This window comes from Macrobrachium nipponense, chromosome 8, assembly GCF_015104395.2.
Source record: "Macrobrachium nipponense isolate FS-2020 chromosome 8, ASM1510439v2, whole genome shotgun sequence".
NCBI classification, from domain to species: domain Eukaryota; kingdom Metazoa; phylum Arthropoda; class Malacostraca; order Decapoda; family Palaemonidae; genus Macrobrachium; species Macrobrachium nipponense.
This window is the reverse complement of record NC_087203.1, coordinates 105907648-105934685: the sequence shown is the minus strand read 5'-3', so window position 1 is coordinate 105934685 and position 27038 is coordinate 105907648. Positions and strand designations below refer to the sequence as shown.

The window sequence follows — 27038 nt, the reverse complement described above, 5'->3', positions numbered from 1 at the left end:
GTGAAAATTTCGCGCTAACGAGAAATAGCAGGGTAAGTCCTTTTACTGTCACCATGGTATTACTTTAAATTAGTCTACTTAGGTACATCAATGTTTTGTTCAAATATATTATCGTGAAAAAAAGGCATGGTAGGAATGTGCTAGGTAGGCTAATACCTACAGTTGCAGAATCATCAGCTGTAGGTTAGGTTAGGTTAGCTTAAACGTAGCCTGTACTCGGTTTTTTTTTTTATCTGTCCACCCGCCTGTGGTGCTCGCGCATGGTAACACTGCATCCCGGGCTTTAAATAATTACGCTATGTGTAAGTTTTAGGTAAATAAAAGGATATCTGGATATACATTTGCAACTGGAAAGTGTTTTAATAATTTACTGTTTGCGAATTACATCGTTAATATTCGAAATATGATATTATTATTGTTGAATATAAGCTGCATGTAACTATTTAAAGCCTGGGACTCAGTGTTACCATTCGCGAGCACTACAGGCGGGTGGACAGATGGAAAAGAACAGAGTGGGATCTGAAAGTATGCGTCCTTCAAGTCTATTGTCAGCATAAAGTCCTTGTCCCTGACTACTGCTAGAACTGTCTTTGGGGTCTCCATTCTGAAACTTGTTTTCCTTATAAACAGATTCAATGTTGACAGATCTATTACTGTCCTCCAATCCCCGTTGGCTTTGGGGACAAGGAAAATGCGGCTGTAAAACCCCTTTGACGGAACCATACTTGTTCCGCCGCTCCTTTTTCCGTCATCTTCTTCACTTCCATTTACTCTTGTTAATTAAGTACCCATAGTCATGCACAAATGTTTTTTATTATCCCAAGACACAGCTAGCATTATTCAAGTGAAAAGTATGTGCAAGTATATACTTAATGTACATACAGTACAGTGTGTGTGAATGTATGTATGTATGTATATGTGTGCACATAAATATCTCCAATACGTACTGGTATAGCCTACTGTTTAAGAGTGTCTATGTAAGAGTAGAATGGGTGTTACTTTAAGCTTATTAAGGTTTTGTGAAAGATTTAGGTTATTTTTGCTTTATTTTCATTATTTTCATTATTATTCAGATTTTTTACTTGACTGCAAGAACTATAATGTCATTCATTTTAATTTTGTAGGTTGATAACGAGTGATAGTACTACTCGAAACATGTCCCAATGAAGTTGTGCAAAATGCTGTTCCGGGTTTTGGCCTTGGTTTTCCTTACTGATATATATATATATATATATATTATATATATATATATATATATATAGATATATAAGATAGATATATATATATTATACATATATATATTATATATATATACATATATATATATATATATCTGTGTGTGTGTGCGTGTGTGTGTGTGTGTGTTTTCTTTGGTAATGCATGGGGCCAATTTCCAACTAATGCTGGAAGTTAATTCGAATGAGAACTAGAAGTCTTTCGTGCAATACCTAATCTTGTTCCACCACAGATGTATCAAGCGCAATTTATGGTCTAAGCTCCAGCCTGATTTTCATATAATTTCGACGTCATCACATCTCTGCAGGGCAGTGACTTTGTTTGTGCATTATCACTGACTTCTCAACGAGCACTCCTTACTTTTTGAAATTCTGTTATCTTATCAAGTACTTGAGTGATTACGAATAAGGTGACCTCACTGGTATATCAGTTTTCATCAACTTTCTATTTGGTTGCCTTCGTGCATTTTAATTAATACAAAAAAAAGAGAACAGCACTCATTATCATTATTCGGAAGATGAACTCTATTCATATGGAACAAGCCCACCAAAGGGGACATTGACTTGAAATTCAAGCTTCCAAAGAATTTGGTGCTCAGTAAGAGGAAGTAAGACGAGGTAAAGGGAAATGCAGAAGGAAGAGCTTCCACTTATCAGAAAAGGAAAAATAAGTTGAAACGTTAACAAGTATAAAAATGTAAGACAATAATTATTAAAATGCAAGAACTGTACTAGGGGTAATAAATTGCACTTTCGCTTGAACTTCTAAAGTTCCAATTGCACGACATCCTCAGGTGTGAGGAACAAAGAACCTCTGGAACTGAGAAGTTCTATATTGAGTCACATTTACTGCACATTGGCGCTGCTGTTCAGTAAATCTGGCTGCTCTAGGTGTGAAAACGGGATAAGGGATCAGTTGTGAATATGAAAGATCTCTATTAAAAGAAAACTTATGAAAAAGTGACAAACAAGAGACTATCCGTCGATGGTATAAGTCATAAGTTCTAATATATGGAAACCGAAACCTACCACCATGATCCACTCTATCTAAAAGAGATAAATCTCTGGCAGAAGCAGAATCCACACCGGAGGACAGTATTCTAGCAAAGGAACCACACATGGCCTAAAACAGGTTGCAGTGATTTTATCACTGTTATAAGTACATGAAACCTTGCGAACGATAACTAACATTCGTGCTGCATTTGCTGAAGCTTTCATGAGATGTTTCTCAAAAGTAAGTGCGAGTCAAAATTTACACCATAATAGTTGAAGCTCCAGACTCGTTCAGCAGAGTCCCATCCACCTGAAGGGGGCTGATGGGACGGAAAATCTGTACCAGACCTGCTAATCAATAGTGTTTTAGTTTTACTGGAGTTCAGCCTCATATCCCACCGACAACACCATTCACTATCCGCTATATATCATGATTGAGACTAAGGGCAGTTTCATTTCTCATAAGTGGGGGCTTTATTACATCCATAAGTGTTGCATCATTGGCATACTGAACAATCTTGTTTTCCAGGCCAACGACCATATAACTTGTATACACTCAAGGCCTGGCGGATCATTTGTGACGTCATCCCCTGTAGTGCTACCTAGGTCATGGCAGTGATGATTCATTGATATTACTTTCCCACCAATTCTTACCAATATCTGTTTGTATTTACACTCTTTTTATTCACATTTCTGTCTTACCTTATGAAGATCTCAAGAATCCTGCTTTTTTTATTCATTTTACGTACCTAAACCACATCAAGTGGGCAAGCATGGATCCTTGTGTGCATATTCAACAGTAATAAGACTGACCTTTGTTGACCCCTGATGACCTTTGACCTAGACCAAAAGTTATTGGGATCATCATTTAGGGACCTGTGATGAGCGGATAAATGAGTGAATGTGTTGCAACCTGGTTTGGCTACCCTTCCTTGGAGGATACATCCGAATGGTATCTACTTATTATCTATTATCTACTAGCCACAAGGAACATGCTTGCCAAATATAAGAATGATCTATGAATTTTGGATTCAGACCTTGACCATAAGTATACAGTCACTATGGGGATGTAAGGTAGATCTATGAAAGCATTACAGAGTTACACAAATTCTACCGTTATAGAATGCAGTATAAGAAATGCACATATAGTCTCTACTAACCTAGTAGCAGAAAAAAAATTGATATAGTCTATAAACATAATTAACATGAAGGTTTTATTGGGAATTTCAGAGAAGAAAACTGAATTCAAAATAAAAGTTTACTATACCATATTCACGACCGTGTTTAGTTAAACATATATAATGTATCAATATGAACAGTTTACATGTAATATGGAAATGATAATAATAAAATGAACAACAAAAACTTTTGTGTATGTGCTTAATTTCTAAGAATTTCAGAGGGAGAAAATGGGCTTAAAATGGGGGGGAGGGGGGAAAGGGTAGTTTTACATGTACTGTCTCTATATGCATGGACACTGAACATTTTATATTATAAAAACAAATAATTCACAAAACCTTAATGGGCGTAAAGTTACACTCAGTCCATCACAGTATATAAAGCTTACCAATATATTCTGAATTGAGAATATATATATATATATATATTATATATATAGATATATATATATATATATATATATATATTATATATATATATTATATATATAAATTTTTTGCCACGAAGGAAAAAATGAAAAAGCGAGATAGCCGAGTACTTTCAGTCCTGTTCGGACCCTTTACTTAAGGCAAACTGATTTTACAGAGGACAACATAGTCAAAAGAAGGCTTAATATCCAAACTGACACTACAAGATTAGCAATATGGGCGATTTCATTCTACAGGAAGGAGGAAACGCCTGAGGGTAGCCACACCTTGGGGGTCACACGCAGTAAACAAGTTATTCTTCCAGAAAACAGTACATTTTGACAAAAATACGGAAGCATATACAATTTAATATCATGAAATTTACTCAAATTTTCCCAAAAAATTATTATTAATGAAAAGAAGAAAAAAAATAAAAATATATATATCGAGCAAGAGAAAGAGGGAGAGAGAATATCGAACCAGAGAGAGAGAGAGACAGACAGACAGACATACAGAGAGAGAGAGAGAGAGAGAGAGAAAGAAATAATAACTATATACATATGGGACTAATTCATTAGTTGTTCATTTATTTTAAGGTCCTTCATAAACATCTTACAAATATATGGGTCCAAATGATACATTCCCAGACTAAGATTTAGATTGTTTTTATTAGTGATTTGTATAATTGCCAATTCCGGTAAATTTCTTGAAACATAATCATTAGATCTAGCAATTACCGAGGTATCACCCCAATTAATACAATGAGATTTTTCACTCAGATGGATAAACAGTGCATTTGAAGTCTGGGCTGTTCTAACTGAATACATATGCTGCTTAATACGTACACATAAATTTTTACTTGACTGACCAACGTAAAACGATGGTCAATCCTTACAAGGAATTTTGTAAATGATGTTGTTATTTGTTACGGGACTATTCTTAATTAGCATATCTTTAATGGTATTGTTATAAGAGAACACTACATTAACATTAAACGATTTAAATATTGATTTTATGGTTTCAAATCCACGAAAGTAAGGTAAGCTAAGTACATTTTTAGGCATTTCTTTTTCAATAATAGCAACACTATAAAACTTTTCGTGAGGTTTTTGATAACATAAATCAATTAAATGAGGTGGGTAGCAGAGATCGTTTCAGGTGAATTCTGGTAGAGTGCGCGGCCTGTAAGGACTTGGAGAAAGAGGTGACGAAGCAGCTCAGCAGTGGGAACAGGAAAGTAAAAGTCAACGTGGCCCTCATAGCATCATGTTTTATATACTTCGTGATCAAGTTATTCATCATGAGGGCCACGTTGACTTTTACTTTCCTGTTCCCACTGCTGAGCTGCTTCGTCACCTCTTTCTCCAAGTCCTTATAGGCGGCGCACTCTACCAGAATTCACCTGAAATTCCTGAAAAAATGCCTGGCAGAACAAGTGTTACCCAAATAATTGCTACCATACCGCATAAGAAGATACGATCAACATCCTTTTAACGAATTTTCTTCAATTATATTAAAACGTCACATTGCTGCTGCGAAAATGGAGGAAAAGGAGAAATTTAAAGAACTGGAAAAAGCCCGACGTAACTTCAACTACTCGATTCCCGCTGATTGGAAACACGCATTAAGGCAAGAAATATATGGAAAACTTCATAGAACTACAGACACTTTGATTAGAAAACTGGACAGAAAATTAAACAACCTTATCAACGACAGTGATTGGACCAATAATGCTAGGAGTGATTGTGTGGTGAATTTATCGAGCAAACAAATAAGTGATAATACAGTGCGTGCATTAGGCATTGGGTTGTCTTTCTTCATTTGTAACAAACCCTCAGCTTTATCAATAGCAACATCTCTATATAAGTTTGAAAAATACTGTGACCTACCACAAAATCATTTAGACATTATCAAAGGCATGACATATAGTGCTACGCATGCCTATCATGAAAATAACTTCCCCGCTCGCTACAGAAAAAGTTTAAAAGAATTGAAGAATGATGATAGCTTACACATTACCAAGGCTGATAAATCCAATAGTTTAGTGGTTCTTGACAAAACTGACTACATATCACGCATGCATACTTTACTAGAGGATGAAATAACCTACAAAAAACTCGCAAAAAATCCGTTGGACCAAGTAATAAAAAACTTTAATATCAATATCAAACAAATTCTTAAAAATAAAAAAGAACTTTTGTGTAAGTTAACTGTAAAGTGTCCCTCATTACCTTATTTACATGACCCAGTCAAAACTCATAAGGAAAACAAACCTATGCGCCCAATTATTAGTACTGTAGGATCAATTGCTTATAAACTATCTAAATATCTTACTAAATTGTTATTCCCGCTACTAGGAACTGCATCTAATTCGCACATCCAGAATTCTCTTGATCTTGTGGAAAAATTAAATATCATTGTACTAAACCCTAGCGATATCTTTGTCAGTTTTGATGTATGTTCTTTGTTTACAAAAGTCCCTATTGACTCTGTGCTAGAATATTTAAGTAATGAACTTGTACTGCATGAATTGCCTATGTACGTTAGTCACATAATTTCCTTAATTAAGTTATGTATTTGTGATTGCAGATTTATTTTTAATGGAGAATATTACCAACAAATATTTGGTATGGCCATGGGTAACCCTTTATCACCTCTCCTTTCAAACTTATATATGGAATTTTTTGAGAGACAACACCTCCCGAATATCACACTTATCCCATTAAAATGGTACAGATATGTCGATAATATCTTAGTAGTCTTACCTGTTGGTATCGATGTAAATGATTTACTGCCTAAATTGAATAATTTAGTGCCATCCATAAAATTCACTGTTGAAATCGAAAATAACAACGCCATCCCTTTCCTAGATGTATTAATACATAGAGCATCTTTCCAATGCAAATTCAGTATTTATAGAAAACCCACAAATAATTTAACATATGTACATTTTTATTCTGGCCATCTTAATATTAAAATTTCAATTTTTTCTTCTTCTATGTTCCTACGCACTTTGCGTATCACGAGTCCACAATACCTGGACCAAGAAATAGAATACATAAAAAAGATAGGAAATGATCTCTGCTACCCACCTCATTTAATTGATTTATGTTATCAAAAAGCTCATAAAAAGTTTTATAATGTTGCTATTAATGAAAAAGAAATGCCTAAAAATGTACTTAGCTTACCTTATTTTCGTGGATTTGAAACCATAAAATCAATATTTAAATCGTTTAATGTTAATGTAGTGTTCTCTTATAACAATACCATTAAAGATATGCTAATTAAGAATAGTCCCGTAACAAATAACAACATCATTTACAAAATTCCTTGTAAGGATTGCCCATCGTTTTACGTTGGTCAGTCTAGTAAATATTTATGTGTTCGGATTAAGCAGCTTATGTATTCAGTTAGAACAGCCCAGACTTCAAATGCACTGTTTATCCATCTGAGTGAAAAATCTCATTGTATTAATTGGGGTGATACCTCGGTAATTGCTAGATCTAATGATTATGTTTCAAGAAATTTACTGGAATTGGCAATTATACAAATCACTAATAAAAACAACCTAAATCTTAGTCTGGGAATGTACCATTTGGACCCATACATTTGTAAGATGTTTATGAAGGACCTTAAAATAAATGAACAACTAATAAATTAGTCCCACATGTACATAGTTATTATTTCTTTCTCTCTCTCTCTCTCTCTCTCTCTCTCTCTGTCTCTCTCTCTATATTCTCTCTCCTTCTTTCTCTTGCTCGATATATGTATTTATATTTTCTTTCGTCTTTTCATTGATAATAATTTTTTGGGAAAATTTGTGTAAATTTCATGATATTAAATTGTATATGCTTCCGTGTTTTTTCAAAATGTACTGTTTTCTGGAAAAATAACTTGTTTACTGCATGTGTCCCCCAAAGTGTGGCTACCCTCAGGCGTTTCCTCCTTTCTGTAGAGTGAAATCGCCCTTATTGCTAATCTTGTAGTGTCAGTTTGGATATTAAGCCTTCTTTTGACTTAGATATTAAGCCTTCTTTTGACTATGTTGTCCTCTGTAAAATCAGTTTGCCTTAAGTAAAGGGTCCGAACAGGACCAAAAGTACTCGGCTATCTCGCTTTTTCATTTTTTCCTTCGTGGCAAAATACCTTTATTTATACATAGCATCACGTTTTATATACTTCGTGATCAAGTTATTTCAGATATATATATATATTCATATCATATATATATATATATATATATATATATATAGATATATTAATATTATTATATATATATATATATAAATTATTTATATTAATTTATTATACTATTATATATCTATATATATTTAATATTAATATTATTATTATATATATATTATATATATATAAATATATATCAATAATATATATTATATATATATATCCTATATATATATATATATATAGGTCTAAACCACAAATGAAAAATAAACAACAGAGTTTCTGCAAGATCTTTCGACTCTACATCCTTTAATCTACTGAGTAAAGGACGTCGAGTCAAAGATCTTGGAGAGACCCCGTTGTTTATTCTTTCTTCGTGGCTTATACCTTTATTTATGGATTTATCACGTTCCAGACTTTCGTGATTCAGTTATATATATATATAGATATATATATATATATATATATATATATATATATATATATATATATATAAATATGTATATATATGTATATATACATATTTATATATGTATATATATATATATAGATATATATATATATTATATATATATATATATATATATATATATATATATATATATTCTCAATTCAGAATATATTGGTAAGCTTCATATACTGTGATGGATTGAGTGTAACTTTACGCCCATTAAGGTTTTGTGAATTATTTGTTTTTATAATATAAAATGTTCAGTGTCCATGCATATAGAGACAGTACACGTAAAACTACCCTTTCCCCCTCCCCCCCTTTTCAAGCCCATTTTCTCCCTCTGAAATTCTTTGAAATTAAGCACATACACAAAAGTTTTTGTTGTCCATTTTATTATTATCATTTCCATATTACATGTAAACTGTTCATATTGATATGTTTAACTAAACACGGTCGTGAATATGGGTCTCTTTAAGTTACTGTGGATCATGCAGAAATCAAACGCTCAGTGGTTAATTTAACACCGGTCTTATATTCTAGTAAAGTTACACAAGAGCCCGAGTGAGAGTACAGCTAAATTCTATAAAAACCCGAGTTTTTATAGAGTTTCAGACCGAGGATGGGAACCGGCGGAGGGAACCAAGGGGAAACCGTGTGTCCACCCTCTTGCTTGACTGACACCTCACCGCATCCCTCAAGGGGAAACCTTGGCATTCTCTCCCTTTCCTCTAACCCCCCACAACCCCCGATATTTTCCCTCTAGTATGTGATTGGCTCCGGCACCTTGCCATTAGGTTCTACTGACCCAAGGAAGGGTGCCGATATAGTGACCGGCTAAGAACCAACGAACTTTTTTGGGGGGATGATGGGGGGAGGTGACGCTCTTTTTAATCTGGCAGAGAATGACCGTTAAACACACACATGTAGTCCTGTGGCGTTCAGGAATTCTTGGGAGGTCCTTCTAAGCCTTCTAGAATGGCTTATATATATATATATATATATATATATATATATATAATATATATATATATATATATATATATATGAATAACTTGATCACGAAGTATATAAAACGTGATGCTATGTATAAATAAAGGTTTTTTTTGCCACGAAGGAAAAAAATGCCTCAGTAAAGGGTCCGAACAGGACCGAACGTACTTGGCAAACTCGCTTTTTCATTTTTTTCCTTCGTGGCAAAAAAAACTTTGTTTATATATATATATATATATATATATATATATATATATATATATATATATATATAATATATATATATATATATATATATATATATTACTTTGAAATTTATATGTATAGTGAAATAAAAATAATGAAAATGAAGCAAAAATAACCTAAATCTTTCATAAAACCTTAATAAGCTTAAAGTAACGCCTACTCTTACTTAGACACTTAAACAGTATGCTATACCAGTACGTATAGGAGATATTTATGTGCACACATATACATACATGCATACATTCATACATATATGCATACATACACCCACTGTACTGTATGTACATTATAGTATATAATTGCACATACTTTTCACTTGAATAATGCTAGCTGTGTCTTGGGATAACAAAAAAAAAATTTGTGCATGACTATGGGTACTTAATTAACAAGAGTAAATGGAACTGAAGAAGATGACGGAAAAAGGACGGAAAAAGGAGTATGCTTCTGTCAAAGGGGTTTTACAGCCGCATTTTCCTTGTCCCCAAAGCCAACGGGGATTGGAGGACAGTAACAGATCTGTCAACATTGAATCGCTTTATAAGGAAAACAGTTTCAGAATGGAGACCCCAAAGACAGTTCTAGCAGTAGTCAGGGACAAGGACTTTATGCTGACAATAGACATGAAGGACACATACTTTCAGATCCCACTCTGTTTTTTTTTCCATCTGTCCACCCGCCTGCAGTGCTTGCGAATGGTAACACTGAGTCCCAGGCTTTAAATAGTTACATGCAGCTTACATTCAACAATGATAACAATATCCTATTTTGAATATTAACGATGTAATTCACACACAGTAAATTATCAAAAGACTTTTTAGTTGCAAATGTATACCCAGATATCCTTTTATTTACCCAAAACTTACACGTAGTGTAACTATTTAAAGCCTGGGATGCAGTGTTACCATGCGCGAGCACCACAGGCTGGTGAACAGATGAAAAAAAAACCGAGTACAGGCTACGTTTAAGCTAACCTAACCTAACCTACAGCTGATGATTCTGTAACTGTATGAGCCTACCTTGCACATTCCTACCATGCCTTTTCTTCACGATTATATTTTGAACAAAACATTGATGTACCTAAGTAGACTAATTTAAAGTAATACCATGGTGACAGTAAAAGGACTTACCCTGCTATTTCTCGTTAGCGTGAAATTTTCACGTTTTATCGCTCTGATCCATTTCCTGGTCAGTTCTTCATTCTTTGGAAAAGCAAAAACGTGTACTTTAGTCCCACTTCGATAATTCCCCTTGCAATTCTGGGCCACACATAGGGGAGCACTGCAACACATAACGAGTGATGTGCTGACCGGAGACAGTTGCCATTTCAGGCACTACAAGCGATGACGTCACAGTGTTTTCTTTTCCGATTCGCGAGGTCATCCTTCAGGGGGCCATGGAACAATACTCGGTTAATATAAGTAATAGGTATTGGTTTACTTGAGAGCCCATCAACAGGAACTCGTTGCTGCCTCCCTGCAAGGAAATCTTGAAGTAAAACCTAAAACGTATCTACCCACTCCGAGATTCAGAAGTGCTTTGTGATTTACTAAACCGAAAGCAGCACTAAAAATCTAGTTGAATTACTCTGGGTCTGCACACAAAACCTTTATGAAGGTTCTCTTGCAATTGTCATAACAAATCTAAAACAACATCGCCGGTACCTAATGATATTTATAAAAGACTACCTCTCTAATATAACATAGATATAAGTTTTGGTCAAATGTGAAATTGGCGAGGAAACTGTACTATTTTATTGTAAAAAAAAAAAATACATTACACTCTTACTTGGAAAACTAGATCACGTCTTACTGGGGTAAATTGCATTATGAAAGGAAAAAATAAAGATGTACTAGATGTATTCTTTGGAAAAAAGCGAAACAACAGTTACGATTTATTTGTTTGTGTGTGTGTGTGTGTGTGTGTATGTGTGTGTGTGTATCTATTGCTACTCTTTGCGTTCCATATGTTAGTATTTGGTTGGAAGTGAATTTGTACATAATTGTATTACTTAAACGTTATTGAAATTCTTGTATGTACACATATGATAAAAATGTACCAAAAACTTGCTTAACTTTGTATTAGTCATTAGTGCTATTAACATTATATGTAATATTGTATATACAGATATCGTTTTTATAATAAAAGATCAAAAAAACTTCCTATGTGCATATTGACTATCAAGCAACAATCCTTTAGAGTCCGCATGCTTATATAGTGGCTTAAAAATAAGATGTTCTGCAACTTTAGAGAGCACAGGGAGAGTAGAAATTGGCCTGTGATTGCTGCGCTCTGTAGATAAGCCATTCTTTAGAACATTCACTGCAACGCTCAGCTTGCAGCCGGCCATTAAAGATACTACGTTGACCTAAAAATCTATTGAATATAATTATCTTAGGAGTCAACACACCAGAAACCTTAAAAAACAAACAATCAAAGCGAAGAAACCATCAGGAATTCCACCCCAGCTATCAAGACGATCAAGAATTTTCTTAACATCCCAACAGCGAATGTAAGCAAATTTTGTAAGAATAGGTTCAGGATGACAAGTATCACGGAAAAGGACATCCTCAACAGAATCCTTTCAGTACATGTATTAGGGTAAATGTATTAAGATGCAAATCAGGCATAATTAATGATAATGTTCGGAAATATAGAAATTTTGTTAAATGGGGAGAATACTTTTGGATTCATCAGTCATCAGAGATTTTACCTAGTAACTTGATGTTACACCACATCAGGTAAAAATTATCAACAGTAATAATCTACAGAACTATTTTATTTAAAAATTAATGAAGACCAGTTTAGTGTTAGAAAATGGTGAAGGGCTCAACTGATAGACATCCACTCTCAAGAAAGCAAGGCTATGTCATTTCATCATTGGAAAGGAGAATGAGCGAATAACTAAATACTCACAACTTACAAGCATTAACTAAAGTATTAAAAACGTTATTTTTTGTTGTTGATATTACTGGTACTCTAAAATGATACCAGCACTATTTGCATATTCAATATGATAGATGATACCAGAATCCCATCAGCGCAAAAACAGTACTGAAAACAGATGGAATTTATATCCCAAGAAACTGCCTTAACAAAAACGGAAACTAAATCTACACAAGCTACAAAGAAACAAAACCTTTCTACGACTAAATGCGATTAGTGAAGAAGAATCTAAAATGCTGGACAAAAATAACAAAAGCCTATCTATGATTCCCTAATCTGGTCGCAGAAGGATTTGATACTGTATACAAGTTAATGGGTCTCGTGAAAGGATATACCGTTATATCATGTTAGTCAATATTTGCTGTGTCCGCTCGGATTCAAATGAATGTTGAAAGTAGACCGACAATTGGCTGCTGAGATTTTGGTCATCAGATACCTCCCGGACAAGCTAATATAATAATAATAATAAAAGGTGACTAACGCTTCATAAACTAAGCATAAAATATTCGACTTGATCGGCGGTTATAATAAAGTTGTAATCAATTTCAAACAAATAAATAACTGCGGTATTCTTCTACGACTATCGTTATTTTTCTAACACCTCCCTGAAAGATAAAAATATACAATAGCATTTTTTTTAGAAAACTGGCCAATCCTCTCTCTAATCCTAATTTTTTCTTCTTGATAAAGGCAGGGGCTTGAGAAAACTTCATCTGAGCAGCGCAGCAGTGTTCCAGAAAGTCTCGTCAGCATCAGACATCCCAACGAGTGACGACTTTCCAGCAAGATGTAAGTAGGTTGGTTGGTTGGTCTAGGCTAAGCTGGCCTGGTCTAGGATAGCTGGCTTGGTCTAGGCTAAATGATTAGAACAGGCTAACGTAGCCTTCACCGGAGAGGCGGTGTCTTTAAGGCCTGTCCACACGACCGGGCCTAATCGGCGGACCTCCTCTCTAACGGGTACTCTTGACGGGCAAACCGTCAAATTGCCCGATGGCTTGAGCTTCGACCCTGGCAGACGTACGTTAACCATATACATTTCTTTTACTGAGCCATTCTTTCCACCATATTCTCTTCTTTTTCTTCTTTTTCATCACACACAAACCAATTATCATGCTACACAATATCTTCTTCTTTGCTGAAGGCACCATGTTCATCGTACCGCACTGAACACACTACTGGCATCGTCGGGCACGCCCACCTCTCCATCGCCTCACCCGTGTGGACAACATTCACGGGTAAGCCCGCCAGAAATTTGCCCGTCAACCCGGAGCACGCCGATCAGGCCCGCTCGTGTGGACAGGCCTTAAGAATTCCCTCGACATCGTGAGATACTTTTGTAGTAACAACTTACTACGGTAATTTTCGCAGTCTTTGGTAATTCTGTCACTATTCATGTGAAATTATATTATTATTATTATTTAGAAGATAAACTATGTTTATATGCAATAAGCCCACAAACTTGGGCCATTGACTTGAAATTGAAGCTTCCAAAGAATATGTTCATTAGAAAGAAGTAAGAGAAGGTAACAGGAAACAGAAAGAAGGGTTCGATGATTAAAACTGAAAAAATAAATTGACAAAGTAATAAATAAGTAGATAAAAATTTAATTAAATGATGAAATGGCAAAGAGAATTGTACTGGGTAGAAATGCATTGCTTCTTCGCTTGAACTTTTGCAGTTCCAGTGACGCGACATCCTCAGGGAGACTGTTCCACTGTCCAACAGTGTGAGAAGTTCGACAGTGAGGCTATTTTGGTTCCTTAGCGACCATCAGGATTCACGCCTATCATTTCCTGTCATTAGCTCCTTCTCTTTGGGGGATTTCTCATTCCGCTGTCGCCAACCTTTAGATTCCTGGATCCAACCTTTAGATTCCTGGATCCTATAACCGTCCTTCTTTCGAGCCGCAGAGCGTGTTCGGTGCTTGCTCCGGGGTGTGGTCCAGTTATTATCATCATATTATTTAGCCTTAGATACAATTGAGTATTCCGTTCCATGTCAATTTGACTTCGCGGAAAAAACTTGACACACGTCTCTCTTTCTCTGGATCGTCATCGAGTCATTCCTTCTATTCTCTGCAAGTCTATATTGACGGGGTTGCTAGTCTTTTACCCTTTTCTGTTTCAGTGGCAACGCACCACAATAGACTAACTACCAGATGCGCAAGTTACTGTTCAAGACTTGAACCTGGAACCTCGCTAGATAACGTGTATATATGTATACACACACACACACACATATATATATATATACATATATATATATATATATATATATATATATATATATATATATATATATATATATAATATATATATATGTGTGTGTGTGTGTGTGTTGTGTGTGTGTGTGTGTGTGTGTTGTGTCTGATCACATCACCGTGATTCACATATACGCATTAAGCTACAAATGTCCTTTAATATGTCATTCGCTCTACCTCATAATTAATATATTTTCATATATGTTGACTGAAGAGGAATTTTTAGTTGATAGTGATTTCAACGGCTCCCGGGCTCGAACCTAGGAACCAAGAAATCAGGACGTACAGTGAAGCGCCTATAGCCACACAGCTACCACGAGAAATATATTAATTCTAAGGTAGAGCGAATCAGATATTAAAGGACATTTGTAGCCTAATGCGCGTATATATATATTATTATATATATATAATATAATATATATATATATCTATATATATATATATATATATATATATATATATATAATCTAGTTTCCTTGTTTTTGGAAGGGGTTGCACCAGACGGATAGAGCCTTTATGGTTTCTCAGCAAGTCTTCACAAGTGAGGTTGCGAGCCTCACGCCCTTTTTCGTGCCCAGAGCAGATGCCACGACCCATTTACAGTCGTGCGGATTTGTTGCCGATGCTATGGGAGCGAACTCGGTTTTCCATAGGTCGGCTTTATACTCTCTCCTCTGCGTCAGTAGAAGTGGATTGGCTTCTGCTGCCGACCTAAACACAAGAATTATTTCTCAGTGGATAGAAAATCTGCTGCCATCAATTTTAATATCTGAAGAGTCTTTCGTCCCTTATTATTTATCTTCAAAATCCCAAATAAGCCTTTGAACATCGTATCTAATTCTACGTCATTACAAGTATTAAATCACGCCTCATCATCAGCTTTTAAGTAAAACTGATATCTGTTTACATATATGTTAATAGTTACACTGAGGGAACACAAACACATGAATAGAATAAATGTACAAAAGATATATATTTCAAAATTAAGTCATAGCCAAATAAATCTAATAAGTTTGAAGTAAATGAATTATATACATAACTGATCAACATATGTTCTATGAGATAAATATGACGACTTCTTGTTGAAGATCTGAAGCGATGGTTAGCACTGTTGGTAGGCCACAAGCTTCGAAAGTACATCATTAAATGGGTGGACAAGTCAATGTTGTTAATTAGCCCGAGTTATGAGGCTAGGCCAAAAGTAACCCCAGATACGAAATCATATATATATATATATATTATTATATTATATATATATATATATATATAGATATATATATATATAATATATATATATATACTATATATATGTAAGGGTAGGAGCCTGGAAAAACACAAAATCAGACCATGTATTGTCAACATTTATACCCCTCAACAATAGGTGAACAATTCACAAATATCCTTAAACAAAATCACTTTACAATCACCTCACCTCACAACAGTTATTTTCGACCATTCTAAAACATAAGTTTAAATAACATGTTAAATAACATTAACACTATTCGTTTACTTATATGTAAAATATAAATACCTTCATATGTAGTGGTAGGTGTCAGGCGGCAAACACAGATAAACGAGGGCGAAAATTGAAGTCACTTACGGAAACCCAACAAGGATAGTTAAGAAAAAATAAATTAACTCCAACTCACCATCACCAAATAATTATTTAACCAAACAAGAGATGGCGCTGAGATTACTCTACAGAACCACTCAATAGATGGCGCTGCTATTACCTGACAAACCCCCCCTACTAATTTTGGTTATATTAGTTGGTAAAAAAAAAATACTACCTTAAAGGAAACTAATATGTACATGAATCAAGTTCAGAAATTGACACACCTGCTAATCATATCTGAGCAAATGTTATTGGATCCTTTGATATATTCAATCAAAAAGCTATATGGCTGCAGGCTTAACTTTAAGATCCATCTGAACAACCTGTCGTTCTTATTTTTCATACCACAAAGAAATTTAAGTGGCATATGGTCTGTCTGCAAGATAAATTCTCTACCATAAAGAAATTCTTTAAAATGATTTATTCCCCATACTTTGGCATAACATTCTTTTTCAATTACAGAGTATTTGAGCTCGGCAGTATTAAATTTCTTACCAGCATAACAAACCGGTTTCAATAGCCAGCATGTTCTTGTAAGACAACTACTCCTAAGCCAACATGGGGAGCATCAGTTCTTACATAAAACTGCTTATTTGTATCAGGTATCATTAAAATAGAATCTTTCAACAAGGAATTTCTAAGTTCATTAAAGCATTTTATTTGTTCATCAGACCATTCTAAAATACTTATTTTCTTTTTCAAGAGATCATTAATGGGAGTTGAAAGAGTAGAGAAATTTGGTATAAGCCGGCTGTAATAAGCAACTGTCCCCATGAAAGAACGTAAAGTCTTCTTAGTTTCTGGCAAGGACATATTAACTATTGCTTCAACCCTGGATTTTATTGGTTGCAATGAATTATTGCCTAAAATATACCCAAGATACTTAATTTCATTGAAACCAAAATTACATTTACCAGGTCCAGCAGTTAATCCGTGGTCACGTAAACGAGACATTACAAGACTTAAATGTTTCAGGTGTTCATCCCAAGTTTTACTGAATATTAGAATATTATCAAAATAACAAGAAACATTAGACAATCCAGCAATAACTTTTCGCATAAGGCGGACAAATGTAGCCCAAGCAGTGCTCAAACCAAATGGCATCACTTTAAATTCCATTAAGCCATACTTAGTTGCAAATGCAGTATACTTCCTAGATTCAGGATCCAATGGAATCTGCCAATATCCTTTTGCCAGATCTAGTTCTGTAAAATATGAAGCATCATTAAATTTATGCAAAGTTTCACTGATAGATGGCACTGGTTCTGCATCAAATACAGTTTGTTAAGTGACCTAAAATCAATACAAATTCTCTAACCACCATCTGGTTTTCTAAAAAAGACGACAGAAGAACAATAATCTGATGTAGAGGGTTGAATTATACCCATCTTCAACATTTTGTCTATCTCTCAATCAAATTCATCAGCCAAATGTATTGGAATAGGGTAGTTTTTAGTTTTGAACGGTTCAAATGTGTGAAGGTTGATCTTGTGTGTTATCGTGTTTGTACTACCTGGATTAGTGCTCATTACATCTGGAAAATTACTTGGGACATCATTAAGGTCTTTAACTTGTTGAGTGGTAAGGGAACCACTAATTTTAATATTAGAATAATTAGAAGTCTTCAAAAGATTGAAATCAAAATTATTTTCAGAATCAGTGACTTCACTGGGAGATGCATATACCAAAGAATTAGGTTCATCAGCAATAGCTTCAAACAACAGTTAAATGACATGGAGAGGTAGACAATTCTTGAATTACATTTACTCTCCTAGTATACAATTTCAACATGTTAGCATGATAAATCTTAATTCTGTTACCCACTTTAACAAAATAATCAACTCCATTAGCGTGTAAATCAGTGATTATATATGGGCCTCTCCATTGCATTACAAATTTATTTGTGCCAGTAGGAAGCATAACTAATACTTTATCATTAACCTTGAATTTTCTCTCTGTAGTTTTCCTGTCAAAATATTCTTTATATTTCTTAGCACTGACCTTAGCATTATCAACCGCAATTTTGGCTGTATCATGAAGATTATTTCCCAAATCAACAAAATACTGATAAGTAGTTTTGATTTCAGTGTCAATGGAATTATTGGAAAATAATTCATGAAGAATGGACAAAGGACCACGAACATTCCGACCTTAAAGTAACTCAAATGGGCTGAATTTCAATGTGTCATTGGGTTTCTCACGATAAGCAAATAAAACCACATTAATATAACGATCCCATTCATTTGGATGATCTGAACAAGTCTTTTTGAGCATATTCTTCAAAGTTCCATTCATTCTCTCAACCATTCCATTGCACGCAGCATGATAGGGACTGGTATACAGGGCTTTAACAGAAAGTAATTTATTAATCTCTGACATAAGATCAGATTTAAATTGAGAACCTCTATCGCTTAAAATTTCTCGCGGGACTCCAACTCTGCAAAATATTTCAACAAGAACCTCTGCAACAGATACTGTATCTATATTACGAAGTGGTATTGCCTCTGGGAATCTAGTTGCCATAGCAACGACAGTCAGAATATACTTATGTCCTCTCTTTGACTCAGGTGTAATAGGGCCCACTAAGTCTATGGCAATTCGAGAAAAAGGTTCATCTACCACAGGCATGCTTACCATGGGAACTTTATTAGGTTTATTACTAAACTTTTGACATGTATGACATGATTTACAAAAATTATAAATGTCTAAACTAGCCCTTGGCCAGTAGAACTTCTGAAATATTTTATCTGTAGTCTTCCTAGATGAAAAATGTCCAGATAGAAGAGATTCATGCGCCAACCTCATGATGAACTTTCTATATATTAATGGAACAACCAACTGCATTGAGCCAATATCAGATGCATTTATACTAGAAATACATTTACGGTAAATTAAGTCACCAACTTTAACATATTTAATTTTCCTATGTTTAACGGGAAATTCAGTTTCATTCTCAACATACTGTAAATATCTTTCATAGTCTCGCATTTGCTCTGATGAAAAGCAAAGTCTACATAATTAAACCCCAAGTCTTCTACGTCATTATCATGCTTAAGAGACACATTTGACAAATTTCCCCTTTTCACTTGTGCTCGAGTACATACATTAATCCTGGCAGTTTCCAGAGGTTCGCTAATCATATTCAAACCACGATCCACTTTCTCCTTCAACCCATCAATCATGCCAACAATTACATTAGTAAACTTAATTGGTGCAACAATAGCTTTCACTACTCCTGAATAAAATTTTGACTCTAAATGGCACATAACAGTGTTGAGATAAATTGGTCTCCGTAGATAATCATACACTTTAATTTTCTTCCCCAGAGGAGTTTCTGTAGGTACTAAAGTATCCCTTATCACAACCGTATTATCACAACCGTATTACAACCCGTATCAAAGAACTTCTACCTCTGACTGAATAATTGACCATTAAAATCAGTGAGGCAATTACTAAGTTTTTCTTCACGAGTCAGTACTACATTTATCTTGGAAACTACCTTACCACTTAACTTTTGTTTAATTTGAAAGTTGGACAATTTGGTCTAATGTGGCCCTTTTCGCCAGAATGGTGACATTTAACATCAAGAGACGAGTCTGCTTTAGATACGCTCGAATGTTTAAAATTTTGTGGATTAGACTGCTTAACTGAAGATGGTTTTCCCTTTCGACACTTATTAACTCCATAAGCTAGATATCTATCAGCAGCTTCTGCAAGCTCATGAGAAGATTCAAAACTCTGTTCGAGCAAGAAAGTTCCAAGATCATGTGAACAACTAGATAAGAGTTGATCCGATATCAAAATCTCTTAACCCATCAAAATTTTTCTTCACATTGGAAAGTTCTACCCATTTATCTAAATACTGACCTAAACTACAATTAAATTGCAAGAAATTTTCGTCAGATGTTATGGTACTTTCTCTGAAAAGTTTTCGGAAAACATTAGAGTTCACTTTGAATGCATTTAGTAAAGCTTTCTTTAAACTTTGATAATCATCAGTAATCTCAGAAGACAAATTGCAATAAACTTTGAGCGCTTTTCCTCTCAAGAATGATCCAAGAATTAAAGAATATTGAGATTCTTCCCAATTAAGAAATTTGGCCAGTTTCTCAAAGCGATCAATATAAAGATCTATTTCATCAACCTTTTCATCAAAAGGGGCCATCTTTGGCAAAGACGATTTAAATTTATTTGAATTGTCAGAGTCTTGGGAATCTGGATTACTTTGTTTTAACTGCAAAATTTTTAGTTCCAATTCCTTACTTTCTCTTTCACGCTCAGCTTCCCTCCTAGCCATTCTCTCCTCTCTCTCTTCATTTTCCTTCAGTTGTTTATTAACAAATATCTCCGCTTCTTGACCCTGGTAACCTAAACGCAACGCATTTTCAAATTATTTTTTAACATTCATTATGTCAAAACTGACAAATTCACTTTGTGATAAATATTAATGAAGACAAGGTTACATTTACTTGTCGACTAAGCAAACGACCTCAACACTAAACATGAAACTGGTTAAACCACTACACAGTCCGGCTCCTTTTAAATTAAATTGGATTCCTTTCTTACCCCGACATCTAGCAACAAATGAGGAAAGATAGGAAGTAAAAAATTTGGAAAAGTGACTTCATGATGACCCTCATCCTCCTGTATTGCTCCTGGCACCTCAACAAGAGTAAAACAGTACACCATTAGCAATAGTACAGTAGATAAATGTATACAATCAACATCCTAAACAAATATATTTCAAGAATCCTACTCACTGCGCCAAATGTCGATGGTTCTTTATATTCTCTACTATTTGCAGGATACGATCTCTGTTTACATTTATGATAATAGCTACACTGAGGGAACACAAACACATGAATAGAATAAATGTACAAAATACATATTTCAAAATTAAGTCATAGCCAAATAAATCTATTAAGTTTGAGGTAAATGAATTATATACATAACTGATCAACATTTGTTCTATGAGATAACAAATATGACGACTTCTTGTTGAAGATCTGAAGCGATGGTTAGCACTGTTGGTAGGCCACAAGCTTCGAAAGTACATCAATAAATGAGTGGACAAGTCAATGTTGTTAATTAGCCCGAGTTATGAGGCTAGGCCAAAAGTAACCCCAGATACGAAATCATCATATATATATGTAAGGGTAGGAGCCTGGAAAAACAAAATCAGACCATGTATTGTCAACATTTATACCCCTCAACAATAGGTGAACAATTCACAAATATCCATAAACAAAATCACTTTACAATCACCTCACAACAGGTATTTTCAACCATTCTAAAACATAAGTTTAAATAACATGTTAAATAACATTAACACTATTGAAAAAGAAACCCACAAAATCACTTTGTAACTTGTTTACTTCTAAGTATTTACATTTAGTTTTACTACACACTAGAGTACTTTCAGGCCCTATCTGTGGCCCATTTTCAAGAGATGTTTGGGATGTTAGCCTGGGTCAAGACTGCTGAGCCTTGACCCAGGCTAACATCCCAAACATCTCTTGAAAATGAGCCACAGATAGGGCCTGAAAGTACTCGAGTGTGTAGTAAAACTAAATGTAAATACTTAGAAGTAAACAAGTTACAAAGTGATTTTGTGGGTTTCAGAAGAAGTCTTTGTTTGGATTAACACTATTCGTTTACTTATATGTAAAATATAAATACCTTCATATGTAGTGGTAGGTGTCAGGCGGTAATCACAGATAAAATGAGGGCGAAAATTGAAGTCACTTACGGAAATCCAACAAGGATAGTTAAGAAAAAATAAATTAACTCCAACTCACCATCACCAAATAATTATTTAACCAAACAAGAGATGGCGCTGAGATTACTCTACAAAACCACTCAATAGATGGCGCTGCTATTACCTGACAAAGGTAAGATAGCTGATGGCTGTAAAGCTATTAACCAATAACAGGGACACTACAGCAAATGATTGATTTGTCTAATCTTCATTAAAAAATATGAAAATACAATATCTGTATATAAAATATACAATATTACATATAATGTCAATAGGTAGTTTTCCTATGACGTCACAGCAGGCCAGCACTTGATGAACTGCCGCACCGCCATGTTTTAAGGTCAAGCATTGAGACAGGAAGTATCAAATTTCGTTGTTATTCTAAGGAATTATGAACCATATCACGAAGAATGGCAAGCGAGGACACTTCACAAACAGAAGATTGATTACATTGAGTCTCCGGAGCCTGTAGTGCGTGAAAGATATATAAACAAATTAACTGAAACTTGTAAACAACAAGAGCCGTATAAATTGACACCTGAACATCGGTCGGAGATGTAAGCCAGCCCAGCGATGTCGTTTCTTCTTTACAACATTGGCTTTTATCAGTGTTGCCATAAGCAGTTCTTCTGATTTTTACGTTATTTATGATTTAATGGTTAGAATGAAGAAAATTTAACGGTTAGAATGCAGAATCGGGATATGGTGGTGACCGAAACAGCATCAAACTCATTTGACCCCCAATTCTTCCAACAGGTCCACTCTCCCCATGACAACAGTGTTCGCCATTGCCCTGGTGGCCTTTGCCGTTTTCCAGATAGGTAAGTCTCCCTCCAGCCTCGTCCGAGCGATTGTTTCGTCAGTGAATGATGTGTTTAATGGTGTTTTCTAAGATGTTGTGCGCAGCTTATAGTACATCTTGTAATACTATAGTATACTTGTTTACCAATATACAGTGAATTATACTACATTTATTTTTTTAGGTTAGTGATACAAATAATTATTTCCAAACTTCTGTTTTTTTTCTTTTGCAGGATATGCCATTAAATGCTACGGTGGCATTGATGACTTAATGGTGGAAATTGATTGCAGTGGGTCTTGTGTAAAGTTGGAGACCAATTCAAGTGAGTATTATTTAGCCGAAAATAATTAGTATAATCTTAGGAAAAACTGCAGAACAGTAACATAAACTTTAACAAGTAAAAGAGAAACTGGCTCTACTTGGCATAACCTTGTCGAAAAATTCAAATATAAAAAAAAAAGAAAAAAACCCGTAGCAGATGAATATCAGAGCTTGAATAAACTTAAAACATGAAGGCAATACTGCAACATATTTTAAATTGTCCCTAGTTCTTACTGCAGAAGATCTCGTACTTTTGGTACACTTTTTCATGTAACTAAAAGCCTCATAAGTCTCTTGAGCATTTAAAAATTGGTAGAGTAAAGAATCCAAGTAAAAATGTCGCAGGTAAAAGAGTAACAGGAAAAGTCACATTAATCTTTCCCAGATAAGACGTGTACCCCAAGGGTAAATTTTAACCCGGTATGTATCTGTGCATCAATTTTTGCGGAGTGTTTAGTACTTTGCTCTGTACGAGCTCGTTGGGAATGACTGTAAAAACATAAACAAATGACTGCAAATCTTCTTCCCATCTGGTTCCCATTTTTATATGGGATCGCCATTTCGGATGAGCTGTTTCCATCTATTTCTATCTCGCGCTTCTGCCTCATCAATTCCTTTCTCATGTAAGTCCCCTCTCACACAGTCCTTCCATCTCTTTCTTGGTCTCCCTCATCTTCTTCCTCCTTGAAGCTCCATCCCCATAGTATGTCTCCCAGCGTGGTCCTCATCTCTCCTCAACAGGTGTCCATACCATCTCAGCCTCCCTTCCTGCACTTTCTTTGATACTTCCACCACCTTAGTCGACCCCCTTATGTAGTCATTTCTGATCCTATCCTCTCTTGTCACCCCAGACATCCACCTAAGCATTCTCGTTTCTGCCACATCCATCTTCTCCTCTGTCTTTGTCGTGCTTGCTGTTTCCGTACCATACAGCATTGCTGCTCTTAGCACCGTCTTGTGGAATTTTCCTTTTAACTTGTAAATATCCAGTAGATAATGACCCCAACAAATATTGTGAATTTTTCCCTGTGACTTGTTTACCGCCCACCATAAATTAATGTGACTTTTTTCCCCAGTAATTTTTTAATCCTAGCCAAAATTGTAACTTAATTTCCTGCCACCAAGTAAATATTATCGACAGTTTTTGCTACGGACATGTGTTCGACCTCTGGAGATTCAATGGTATACAAGTCTGTCGTTATGCAATCCCAATGTTGTATCACCTTTCGTTGTACGAAGAGATTTTAAAGCTGAAACACAGGGTGACAATAAAAACCACCTCACCGATTTTCTCTCGAATTTCAACCCGACAGAATATGGAGACGTTCTGCAGTATGACTGCTATGAGGGAAAGGCGGAGGAAGGTTGCACGACTGTGCCAACACCAATCAGAGATATTGACAAGGACGCCACCACAACAACGTGTTTCTGTAAGACTGACCTCTGCAACAGTTCCGGCGTGACAATGTTGTCCCTACCCGTGCTTGTGGGCTCCTTCCTCCTGAGGATGGTGATCTAAAGTCTTCCAAAGAAAAAGAAGAAGAAGAGAACTTTCCTAAAGGGAAGTAAAAAAAAAATGTTGTAATTTGGGTACTTAAAAGTTTCTATGAATGCTGTTCTTTCATTTGGAATTAATTGTAATTCTTGTTTGATCATGTGAACTATTGCCAGACTCAGTTCTTGATTTATTCACCTAAGTTTTAGAGGAATGATATTTCCATACCTCGAAATCAAGGTAAAATATTTTTTTTTTATCATAAAAACTCCTTGTTTGTTGACTTCTATTGTAGTAGAACAAGGTTGAATGAATGATCCAGAATAATAAAGAGAAAGTGAAACGAAAACGGAGTTGGTGGTTGGTTTCCTGGTTAAGATGAAGTCGGATTTGTGACAAGGTGTTGAAAGGGTCCTGATGTAGTCCTCTGAACTCTGACCGACCAACAGCAAAGACGAAAACTGAGCGAGTTCTCTTTTTTTAAAGAGAAAAATCATATAGTATAGTTCGAGAGTGATCCGGTCAGGATGTCACTAAAGGTTTTGTTAGCAGACTAATAAGCAGTTGCTCTTCCTTTAGACCGAGTAGGCTCAGGGTCTTGCAGGTTCCGATTTCTTATAAGAAATCGCGAGAAAGGCGTCGTTATCCTATTACTATCACGAATAGGATTATTATGAGGATGAAGGCCTTCGCTTAAACACATTTCATGAAATAGCATTGCAGCACCAAATGCGTTCCTTTTATTTTTCTATTATAAAAAGAACTGCATAAATTTAGCGCGCAGGCTTCCACGGAAAAATTAAAATTCTATACATTAAATCGGACTAAAATGGGGCACAGTAGTAAATCATACTGTGCCCCATTTAAGTCTGATTTAATGTATAGAATTTTGATTTTTCCGTTTATAGCCTTGAAGATGAGATTTGTATCCCGAAACGTAGGCGTTGGATAGAAATAAAGTTTTAAAGGAAAAATGCTGATGTTTCTGCTGGCCATCCTCTTTCTGTCAAAGATCCGACTTTCTAGAAGCGACAATGCCGTTCATTATATATATATATATATATATATATATATATATATATATATATATATATATATATATATATTGCAATTGAAACACCAGCAGGGAAGCGCCGTCTACATATCAGTAAGGACACCAAGGCCAAAACCCGGAACAACATTTTGTACAACTTTATTGGGACATGTTTCGAGCAGTACTATCACTCGTTATCAACCTACAAAATTAAAATGAATGACATTATAGTTCTTGCAATCAAATTTACAATAATAAAATGACATGTATACAAATTATAAGAGTACATTAGAAGATAGCTAATACTTAAAAAGTAATTTAAAATTAAAAAATGGCTAAATAAAACAATCGAGTAGATAAAATAAAATATAGCAGAATGCAAATTTAAGTCACAAAAACGGATGGTACAAAAGAACAGTAAATATACTAAGTCGATATACAAACCAGCAGAATGCAGACTAAAAACACAAAAGTGAGGTAACAGCTACATTTCTAGCCAAGGAAGGCTTTATCTTAACAGAATATAAAACTTCTAAAATGTCGAGGTCTGTAGCAAAACTGGGCAGAGGTTTAAAATAGGGAAAAATCATCGATATATAAAGGGTGACCAGTCTCCTCGCTGTGTTCCCTAATCGCACTATAACTAGGTCTTGTAAGATAATTGCCTGTACGAAATGACCTACCAAGGTGTTCAAACCATCTCATCCAGGGTGATCTGGTAGTTTTTCCAACGTAAGTGGCATCACAACCACTGCACTGCCATTTATAGATCAGATTGGACCGAAGGCTTGTTGGTATAGGGTCTTTAATTTTAAAGAAATTTCCTAATTTATTTTGTAAAGTAAAATATATTTTGATATCTAGCTGAGGGTAACCAATGGACAAAATAGAAATTGATTGCTTTTTTAGATCGTAACTATGAGTTCCAGTAAAAGTTAAAGGTAGATAAATAACAGGTTTCTTTACGTTAGCGGTAGTTTCAGGCTGTTTGTTTACATATAATTTTGAAAGTTGTTTACCAATATATGCATTCACGTGATTCAACGGATAGCCATTGTTTTTTAAGAGTGACCTTAGAAACTCCAATTCTTCGTGTAAATTCAAATAGCTAGAACAAATTTTAT

At 35.0% G+C, this 27038-nt stretch overlaps 1 protein-coding gene across 1 annotated transcript; it reads left to right on the top strand.

The window, feature by feature from the left end:
* Positions 1–13318: 13318 nt before the first annotated feature.
* Positions 13319–25062, top strand: LOC135223317 (uncharacterized). Its single transcript, XM_064261780.1, has 4 exons — positions 13319–13418; positions 23020–23084; positions 23298–23387; positions 24700–25062. Coding segments are annotated over exons 1-4 (363 nt in total). The 5' UTR covers positions 13319–13416; the 3' UTR covers positions 24906–25062.
* Positions 25063–27038: the final 1976 nt, after the last annotated feature.

What these genes read in the sequence shown, in the direction of transcription:
- LOC135223317 (XM_064261780.1), top strand. An exon ending in CTTTGCCGTTTTCCAGATAG is followed by an intron (nt 23,085 to 23,297) that starts GTAAGTCTCCCT and finishes TTTCTTTTGCAG; the next exon opens with GATATGCCATTAAATGCTAC. An exon ending in AAAGTTGGAGACCAATTCAA is followed by an intron (nt 23,388 to 24,699) that starts GTGAGTATTATT and finishes TCAACCCGACAG; the next exon opens with AATATGGAGACGTTCTGCAG.